Source organism: Lactuca serriola, chromosome 5 (assembly GCF_051521515.1).
Source record: "Lactuca serriola cultivar US96UC23 chromosome 5, Lser_US96UC23_V15, whole genome shotgun sequence".
Lineage (NCBI taxonomy): Eukaryota > Viridiplantae > Streptophyta > Magnoliopsida > Asterales > Asteraceae > Lactuca > Lactuca serriola.
In genome coordinates this window covers 270,123,571-270,134,531 of record NC_136412.1, presented here as the reverse complement: position 1 = coordinate 270,134,531, position 10,961 = coordinate 270,123,571, and the positions used below count along the sequence as shown (strand labels likewise).

At 33.5% G+C, this 10,961-nt stretch overlaps 2 protein-coding genes across 2 annotated transcripts; both read right to left on the bottom strand.

Moving 5' to 3' along the window:
- Positions 1-1,991: 1,991 nt before the first annotated feature.
- On the bottom strand, positions 1,992-4,213 carry LOC145054278 (uncharacterized). The gene is made up of 2 exons (XM_079002431.1): positions 3,155-4,213; positions 1,992-2,954 (listed from the first exon to the last, which is right to left on the bottom strand). The coding sequence occupies exons 1-2, from the start codon at positions 3,436-3,438 to the stop codon at positions 2,438-2,440; spliced, it is 801 nt and encodes a 266-aa protein (XP_078858557.1). The 5' UTR covers positions 3,439-4,213; the 3' UTR covers positions 1,992-2,437.
- A 145-nt stretch (positions 4,214-4,358) lies between these two features.
- On the bottom strand, positions 4,359-6,251 carry LOC145054279 (Lojap-related protein). Its single transcript, XM_079002432.1, has 6 exons — positions 6,097-6,251; positions 5,528-5,684; positions 5,247-5,379; positions 5,012-5,150; positions 4,823-4,911; positions 4,359-4,576 (listed from the first exon to the last, which is right to left on the bottom strand). The coding sequence occupies exons 1-6, from the start codon at positions 6,129-6,131 to the stop codon at positions 4,455-4,457; spliced, it is 675 nt and encodes a 224-aa protein (XP_078858558.1). The 5' UTR covers positions 6,132-6,251; the 3' UTR covers positions 4,359-4,454.
- Positions 6,252-10,961: the final 4,710 nt, after the last annotated feature.

The following is a 10,961-nucleotide window of genomic DNA, read 5'->3' as shown; positions in this document are numbered from 1 at the left end:
TTTATTCGGTTTTTTTGGACTATTCGGTTCTTATTATATAAACCAAAACCAATCTGAAATCCAAAATAATAATTCGGTTTTGTTGAAAACCAAACCAAACATCCAAATATCTGAACCAAATAGTCCAATCCAAATTGTTCAATTGGTCAATTCAGTTTTATCCAAATAATGAACAGCCCTACGCTTGAGCATTCACATATGGACATTTTAACTTCATAATTTGTCTATTATGCGTAAGTGGGTTACTATATTAGGCTAGTGCATAGTTATCGATAGCCGGTAAATAGCAACGAGCTACCTATATGCTATGTAGTGATAGTGATGAAATAGCGAATGCTATTTCGTATTTAGCGATAGGCATAAAAAAACTAAAATTATTTATTATGTTCACTTTTATTCTGATTTATCCCTTAAAAGGGAGAAAAAAAAACAATAATGTCGCTATTTGTCGCTAAGCACTCAATAGCGAGCAGCGACTATGTACCTATACGCTATGCTATTCACTATAGCGACCGCTATGGTCGTTATTGACAACTATGGGCTAGTTTGATGTGTCCTAGCTATACTTTCTCTAACTGTTGAAGAATAGTGATTTCTAATTGGGCTCTCATAACTTTGTAAGAAAAAGTGTGCACTTATAGAAGCAGAATTTAATGGACTGCCCTAAAAACTAAGGTATAGTTCCTGAGTTTTTAGCAAAAAAAAAAAGAATGAAAGTAATTGAGAAAAATAGCAAAGAGGAAAAAAGTAATTTGTATTTTGTGTTCCATAATTAAAAGAAAAATTAAACATTTTATTCTTTTATTTTTAAATCTTTCCAAATTGAAAGGTACCTCATTTGAATATCAATTTCATTTACTTTTTAATATCAATTTCATTTACTTTGTTCTCATAAACTAGTCATAAGAACAATAACTACAATCAAATTTACAAACTACTACGATCATAAGACACAAATAAAAGAACTATATAAAGAAGATAAAATAACAAGAAAAACTCGCCTGTTACAAGCCTCATGAGGCACATCTGCAAATCCATCCTGGTTGGATAGCTTGTATAAGTCATAATCTCCGGTCTACATATCAACAATACAATTAAGTTCATTATAGCTTGGAATTGGAAAAACAAAAGGCTAAAAACCGTACCTAGATTGTATGAAGAGATGAAGGGGCAATACCACGCCATAACTAGTAACAAAATGTGGGTTTTGTATGCATAAAAGAAACAGATATGGTGAGGGCTGCGACCTGTGATGCGATGAACGGGGGAAAGACATGATCTTTTGGAAGGTGGGAACGCTGGACAGGAAATAGTACGACGCCGGAAAAAGGATGGAAAGGTGGCGGAGGAGGAGAAGGGAAGGAAGAGATGAGATTGTGAAAACTAAATAGTGTAGGAGAGCAGGGAGCAAGCGACGGTAGTGGTGGCAGAGAAAGTGGTAGAATCAGGAAGAAGAGAGATAGTGGTTGCGGTGAATAAAAGGGAAGGAAGCAAACCCTAGATTTTACTTTGGGTAAAATCGTTCTTTTGTTTTTCTCTTATAGCACGATGTTTTGGACGTATTGTTGCAAAAACATAGGGTCAAACTTTTTTGTGTATACAACATTTTTTAATCCTTATGCTTTTGCATCTATTAAGACTACTAGGTGTGGGCAACACGTTATCACATGTTACCACACCCAAAAGGTGTCATGTCAGCATCCTACTCATACATGGTGTTATAACACCCAAGGTGGAAATGGGCAACATCTAATAACATGTGATAACACCAATTATTTTCTATTTTTTTTTTTATTTTTTTTTTTTGATGTTTTGTTTTCTATATTTCGATTTTTTTTATTTAACGCGTTATATTTGAAACGTAAAAATAAAATTTTAATAAATCTTAAATTAAAAACAACATAAAAAAAATTACAACAAAACACAAACACATTTAAAAACCTAAAAAAACAAAAAAAACGATAAAACCTACATTTTTTGCCCTAAAACTATTCATCTTCATCTTCGTGACCAACATAGATGTAATCCGCCAAGTCTTCACGAAGTTGCATGTGTTTTCGCTGATCTTGAATATCAACCACTCTATGTAAATATTCTGATGTCCCTGGTTGAAATTGCACATTTCTTGGTTCCGTAGGCGAATACGTTGCAATATTGCGTCATTTATCTTCGACAACCATGTTATGCATTATGATACATGCATACATGATATATCGTAGAGTATCTAACTCATAAGGTCTCGCTGCATGTTCAACTATGTGTCATTTTGATTTCAAAACCCCAAAAGCACGTTCAACGTCCTTACGTGCTCCTTCTTGTCGTCTCTTGAAATATTTGTCTCTTGGATCTATTGGGTGTCGAAATGCCTTCACAAACGTGGAATATTGTGGATATATTTCGTCTGTAAGATAATACCCAAACTTATATTCATTTCCATTCACTGTGAAAGGAGCATCCGGGGCTTTTCCTGACAAAAGGTCGGTGATTGATCGAGAATGTTGACGTCGTTGTTAGAACCCGCAACCCCGAAAAAAGCATGCCAAATCCATAAATCTTGTGAAGCAACGGCCTCTAATACCAACGAAGGCGCTCCATGATGACCGCTCGAATACTGGCCTTTCCACGCCACGGGGCAATTTCTCCATTTCCAGTGTGTGCAGTCAATGCTCCCAAGCATACCCGGAAAACCATGTCTTTCTTCATGCGCTGCATATAGTTGTTGCATATCATGCAACGAAGGTTTGCGCAAGTATTGGTCACCGAAGGTATCGACAACACCTCTTGCCAATAAATACAAACTTTCTCGTGCGGTCCTCTCAGACATTCTCATATAATCGTCAACAGAATCGGGTGACTCCCCCATTGCCATAAGTTTGATTGCAGCAACACATTTTTGCAACCCTATGAAGCCTCGTTTGCCTCTAGCATCATATCTCATTTGGAAAAATTCATATCTAAATAAATATTAAACATGTAAAAATTATATTTATTTTTATCTAAAATTAGCATTTTATAAATTAAAAAAGTTGAAACAAACGATACCTAAATATATAGTAAACAAACGATACCTAATTAAATATTAAACATGTAAATTTGTATTTATTTTATCTAAAAGTGACATTTTGTAAATTATAAAAGTTGAATCAAACGATACCTTGCTTCCATAGCGTTGGCTATCCTTTCGAAGACATTTTTTCGCAAACGAAATCTTCTTTTGAAATCGCTTGGCTTGTAGACACAATTTTCCGCAAAGTAATCGTTAACTAGCCGCCGATGCCCTTCCTCACGATCTCTATTTAACGCCGCATGTCGCGTGAGTAGTGGAAATGGATCTGGCTGTAGTAGGCTGTCTGTGTAATATCGGTACATCATACTCACGAACAAATCGTCTTCGTCATTATCATCATTGTACGGATGAGCTGGATCAAATTTATTCATAGTTGGTTGATTTTTGTGTTTGTGTTTTGAGTGATATAGAAATAGAGATAGATATTGAGAAATATGTGTAGTAAAAAGAATGAGGTATATATATAAAAGGAAAATGTAATTAGTAATTTTTTTTTATCAAAGTTACCATTTTTAAACAGTTGAATTTGCAAACGTTCGAATTTTCACGCGTTACCACACGTTACCACCATCACACGCCATAACGTAACACCTAATAACGGGAGGGGGGGCGGTGTTCCCCCGTTATGGCGCCGTTATGGCGCTGCCACATCAGATAACGCCATTTTGGTGTTGCCCACACCCGGTTGTCTAAAGAAAGCATCATATAAGACTCCACATACAACAAGAATAAATTATTATAAACACCTATTCATGCATGAAAAAAAATAATTTTATTAAATATCACAAATGTTTTTAAATGTATAAGAATATGATAGAAAGAAAAAATAGAAGGAAACTTCCCATTAAAAAAAAAAAAACTTACCTTAATTTACAAACACTTTAAGAAAATAAAATTACAACATTGTAAAAAATATATCACAATTACATCGTAGTGCACTTATAACTTATAAGGGGGATTCAATTTTCGACTTGTAATAACAAACACTCACCTAAAATATCATGGAATCGGAATCCAATAAAAACATATTCGATAAGATTGACCAAGGAAACACAAATATAAAAATATCGAATATTCTTGGAAATATAAAATAACGGACCCATGAATGTAGCATATGGGTCAGAATTGTCCAACTTTATAAAATGTAATTATAACTTTATAAAATGTAATTTAATGGACTCTTTTGTACGAAAAAATTGATACTTTTTTACTTAGTTTGATTTGTAGAGTAAAATAATGTGATTTGGAAGAACACATAAAAAATTAATCCAATTTTTTTTGACTTGGGTGATGGTAAAATTACCTAACTATCATTAAATATATTTTAAAATTACAATAATCATTTTAAAAATACAACCCTCTAATCTACAACTTAGTTGATATCTTTTCAACGTTGAAAGTTGTTTTCGTTTTTAAAAGGCAAGTCTATGAGAGTTGCATTCGCATAAAACTCTTCCAAGTTGTAAAGTTCTCTCTGTTCCGGAAGAAATATGTGCACTACTATGTCACCTGAAAATATACACAAATCATCTGTCATGTCATGTCATGTCAACACTCATACTGATACTGATACTGTTTCTACGGTTAGTTAGGGCCTAACAGAATCTTTTTTTTTCTCCTTGTATTGGATAAAGTGATGTATGTTACTTTTCTAGATAAAGTAATAAACCGTTTCAATATTGTTACTAAATGACCATTTTACCCTTACAATCCAATAAACGATTTTAACAATGAAGAGTGAAAAAGAAAACCTACCAAAGTCTAACAATGTCCATGAATTCGGTTTTGTATCTCCAGTTGCAAATATCCCATATTGTTTTTCAGCTAGATCATTTATTCTGTTCCTGTGGTAGAAAATAAGATTAGCATTTAGCAAAACAGACTATATTTAAATTTGCACCTCTCATGATGTTATAAAATATAAATTATTTTAAAAATTGTTACCTTATGGCATCAATTTGAGGTCTAGAAAAAGCAGTTGTAATGAGGAAAAACTTTGTCCAATAAACCAGAGGCTTAACAAACAGGAGTTTTATATCTCCACCCTTCACATCACTTGCAATCTTTGCCATTGCCACAGCAACTAAACAAGATTTTTATAAAAAATAGAATACGATAATTAAATTAACAATCTGAAAGTATAGATTTTTATAAGATTAAAAAAATCTGAAGGGCTTACAAGCCAAGCACTCAGCATCATCATCAACATCTGCAACAGGAGATTTTTTGTCATTGCTTTTGTAAACAACCTTCCCATATTTCTTAAACAAGTCATCATACATGTCATCTGTATCTTGACTTGTATTCTGCTTCTGAATCCACAAAAACCAAATAGTTTTGTTTACAAAATTATTAAGTATTGTGAAATTACATGATATTATATCTAATGGAAATGGAATTTAAAAAAAAAAAAAAAAAAAAAAAAAAAAAAAAAAAAAAAAAGGTATCACGAGTTCATACTGCTCCTAGAGCCATTGGGGCAACCACAGAACTCTTCAATGGTCTGTGTATGGATGTGACGAACTTATAGCTCTTGGCTAAATGTGAAGACCTCCATTGATTAGGGTTTGGGGTTAAATGGCAAAACTCATGTGATGTTAAGCTGCTGGAACTGAATCTGACAAATGATGATGAACAAAGTAAGTGTTTGTTAGATTTGAGTTTATTTGTCATGATTTTAAACAACGAAGAAGAATTCCACTTCCACCAAGATGTTTTATGTCTTTTACAATTTAATTTCCATGGGATAATGTTTGTAGAAAGGAGATACCATCGATTCTGAATGTTAAAAGTATTATTTTTTTCAAATTGATATGTGACAAGAGTTTTGTTGCAAGTTTAATGGCAGAATTAATCAAAGGGAAGATCAATGTGTAACTCTATTCTTTGAATCTGAAGACTTGCTCAAACTCTGATGTAGTCAATCAATCGGCACAACTCTTAAATTACGCCGATAAACTTCCGAAACATTTAGAAGATAAGTTCATGCGCATCGAAGTAATAATTGAACGGAGAATTAGGGTTCTTACCTGATTTGAAAGGAAGCAGCGACGGAAGTGGCCATTTTCTTCTCGACAAGACTCCCTAGCGTAGAGGATAGCTTAAATTTCAGAACATTTATCCCTTCCCCATTTCTTTAAAGACGTATGTAACCCTCCTACAAGATCCAAATATCGCTTTTGCCCTTTCACAAGTGTGCTTTGATTATCTCATTTGTGATTTTAAAAGTTTATATTCGTCTTTAATTAATAGGAAACCCCGTTTCACGGGTGTCGGATTCGCCGCTAATATCAAAGAAAACCGACTTATGACAGTATGTAAAAGATGGTGTCATCGTTTAACAGTCGTTCGTCATGAAAGTAAGATGCTATAGTTGGTTGACTATGAAAGTATGATGCCTAAAAATGAAATAAAGTAGAAGCAAATTGAGATCTATTCTCTTTTTAAAACACATATGTTGGATTCTTAAAGCTACACAGATAAACAAAAACACATTCATAATTTAAGTATACATCTTTAATCACTAAAACAAAATGCTTATATCAAAACTTTACAATATGTGATCATGTCATTTGGTTAGAAACAGAAAGATGTAAACAAACGGACAGAGGGTAGATGGGAGAACATCTATTGGTTTAACTTTACTTATATCAAATTGAAGATGTCATCGTGCAGTCCATCACCCCCATCATCCTGAAAATAAAGCAAGATTTGACTTGGCACATAGTTACATAGGAAAGTTTGACTATTGACCAAATGTCTAAAATGCCCTTTATTTTCATCAATAGATACATACCTTGGTAACATATTTGAGACCTTTTTGATAAAGGTAGGAAGCTAGCTACTGATAACAATCGATCCTGGATTGCCTCAATCGTTTCAAGAATATCCATGATGTAGGAAATCATGCCAAGTATAAAAACAAAATAAATAAACAATAAGTAAAATAAAAACTGAATTTGAGATATTTGTAGTCAAATAAACTATATAACAGAGGAAACAAATAGATAAGAAAAATAATCATTTTGGTTTGGGCCTTTAACTTTTAAATAAGGCAAAAGAAATGGGGCTGCTAGGCATAATCCAATATTCAAAGAAAACCCATGCATTTTGTTTCTTGATATTGTTGTTTTTGTTTTGTTTTCTGTTTTTATGAAGAAAAGTCAAATAGTTAGGACTTAGGAGAGATTAACCTGTAAGAAACAGGGAGAGATCGGCTGGAAATTGAGTTAATCCACATCCAAATTCCAAATAAACGTTTCCATTTGACCTTTCATACCCTGTGTTAGTTCAAAGTAAAAAAGCAGTGTTGTAAAAATCTCAATTAGGTCCCGATTAATCTCCGATTAATCCCTAGGCGCTACTCGACCGATTAGAGAGCGCCGAGCGATTAATCCATGCATACAAAATGACTGAAACAGTAGAGCCCGATGAATTTTTAACACTTTAAAGAAGTTATATCTCAATAGATACTATTTGAGGTATGATTAGAATTGTATTTATTATATTAACCTATTTTGTTATGATATTAGTGGTATTTATGAACTTTTATATGATATTAGTCATATTTAATTTTTTAAAATCTAACAAATTAGCAATTAATGTTCCCCGATTAATCTTCGTCTAGCCGATTAATCCCTTAACCTCAGTCCACCCACTAGCTAACGTCGAACGGTTTTTACAACCTTGGTAAAAAGAATATTACACCTAATAAAAATATTCTTGTTAAAGCGTTACAACAATATTATTCTCAAAAGCAATTTTCTATAGAGAATGTCAGAAACATAGTCAAATGACTGAAATTGAAGAAATATACCTTCGTCGATTACATGTGCTTCTTTCTTCATATACTTGAAAATAGAATACATGACTGCTATACTTACTTTGTATGGTACTTGTATCATGTAAATTGTTAGTCAACAATGTCACTCATCAATCGTACAACATCAACCTAGGCCAAAAGGATAATCATATAAGAAAATGTCATTTTTACAAAAATGAAGAGTGTGTGAAAGACCAATCAAGCTTATATCAGTTTTCAAGTAACATAAAGATAGTTAGTGCCAATCCATTAATCATTTGATATAGGAGATTAGATTTGTACCAACGGATATTGATACATCGTAGGAGGTTCTTGTCCACCGAGACTACAGTTTAAAAATCATCAAAGCTTAATTTATTGCCAAAACGTAACATCACATATCGGTTTCACCTGGGCATTTTCACAAATAGTTGGCATGCGTTGTCTATGTATTAGAAACAAATAAGAACAAATAAGCAAGAGATTAAGAAATACCTTTAAATAGAATCCGAAAAAGCTAATCAAAACCCATAGTTGTAATAGCTTTTGTATAGCAGCAGTTCCAAAGTGATAGAGTGAAACATAAGAGATGACTGAAACAACACCTGTAACAGCTTCTTTATCAGACTTTTTCAACATAACAAAATAAAAGCTAGCCAAACTTACAACTAATGATCTAATTAAGCAAAATCATATTTATTGAAGTTTTTATACCTTTCTTCAAGTCGGTAGCTATGACAGTTCCATCTTCCGAAACTTGAACTTTATGCTTTTTCTCGGTTCGTTCATCGGCAATTTGGGTGGTCGAACCACAAACACCATCGGCAATTTTTTGTTCTTCTTCCAACTTACAAACCAGACCTAAGTTAAACCTCAAATTAGGGTTTAAAAAAACAAAATCGTTGTTAATACTGTAAAACCCAACCCCAAAACTTCCATCAAGGTTAACAACAGATTATCAATCCAAAACCTTATGCAAAATCAAGAAAAACCCAATGAAGATTCTTTTTGAAGAACCGAACCAATTTTACAAAATCAGAGCAGAGCGGGAGAAAGAAAGAATAATAAGAAGAAATCAGAGACGTCTGTATGTTGAAGATGACCATAACCATCTTGTAACATTGCTGCAAACACATTGCCCTAAGCACCGGCTCCAACGCTTACGATTCTTAAAGGATCGCCGTCTGTTTTACCCAATAAGTTACGAAGGTCGTCGACTTTAAAAATATATATATTAAATTTATGAATAGAAGTTAAAAAAAGTGTACTTGGTAGACGGTGATGATGGTGGAGAGGAAAGAAACATAGACTGTTGGAGTTTACATAATCGATTTAGAAGACAGTGGTGAACGATCACCTGTAAGGTGGTAGTGGTGAGAAGAAGAATCGAGAGGTGATGGAATAAGAACAGAGTTGAGCCGACTCTTAAGTTTCTAGGCAGGTCGCCGGTGAGGGAGCAGAGGGTAGAAGATGAGCGGTGGTGGAAGGATCGGGAAGTTGAGGAAGAAAGAACATTTCGGGAGGAAAGAAAGGTTCAAGAAGCAGGTGGTGGGGGATTAAACTATAACCATGGTACACTAACTAACCCTATGAATAGTGGTGGGTTAGGTACTGTAGCTAAGGAAGGAGATTTTTAATATATATATATATATATATATATATATATATATATATATATATATATATTATGGATTAAATTAGTGGGATGGTTTATATGTTGTATGTTGTAACAATTGACGAGTTTATTAATTTTATTATGTGCTTGATTTGTGTGGTATAGGGTATATTAAAAAGAAATTAATATCAATTTTTGAATACCATGTAATTGTTAAAGTAATATTTTTATTGAATAAGTATGTAAATGAACCCAAATCACAAAAAATTAGTAATTACATATTTTAAAAATTACAAATTTCTAAATACTTCTTTGAATACAACATTAGATGTCATGTTGCTAAGGTTACCTTCATTGTCTAAAATTAATATTTTCAATATGTCTCTGCAATGCAACATACAACTGCTCATGAGTAAACACTGGTTTTCTCAAAAACAAACCAACATTTGATATCAACTATCCTTGATTTTGGTTTATTGTCATCGCAAAACATACAACAAGTGGAAATTGTCTCCTTTGAAAGGTGAAAGGAATCATTTTATCCGAAGGGGTCAATGACATTCTTGGAATAAACGTACGATTTTCTATATTACTTCCAGAAATTATCTCTATTTATATAACACGCTTACCCAATGATATAACTTGTAGCCTCGTTCCATTACACAAACCGTATTTATGATCAATATTTCTTAATAACACAACCAGAACGCTAACTTTTAATACCAATTTATGAATTGGCAAACTTTAAGGTTTAAGGCCATTTAGAACATCATGCGAGTATAATGATTCGTCAAAGTCATCGTGTAGAAATCCGAATGACAAAGACTATCTGAACTTAAGTATTCTTTTTCTGAAGAATTTGGTAAACATAAAATCTGAATCTTTCATTAATTGATTATGAATATAAATACAAATCCATAGTTGGAAATAAGGAAAGGATAGCAACTAAACTTAGAAAATATAATAACTAATATTTTGGAGATAATAACAAATATTTTGCTCCCCCTCAAGTTGGAGCATGTAAGTCTCGAATGCCCGACTTGCCAAGTAAACTTTTCAACCTGTCTGACCCTAGCCCTTCAGTGAATATGTCAGCTAACTGTTCCTTTGATTGACGCATACTGGTAAAAATTATTAGGACTCAACTAGTTCTCTAATGAAATAACAATCCATTTCCACATGTTTTGTCCGCTCATGGAAAACTGAGTTGTTAGTAATATGCCATGCAGCTTGATTATCACACAAGAGAGATGTTGCCTTCGTAGGAGCTAACCTTAAGATTTTAAGTAACCAACGCATCCATAAAATCTCATTTTGGGAGTTCAAGGCGTGTAAAGTGCCTGAGCTCTTTGGGGTTAAGGAAACCATCGCTATCCGTCACTGGATCACTGACACGGAGAATGCTCAGCGGACGAGTATTTTCCCTGAGGGGGGAAATGTGGGAGTCATATCCTGCCTACTGAGGGACAGAGCACGAG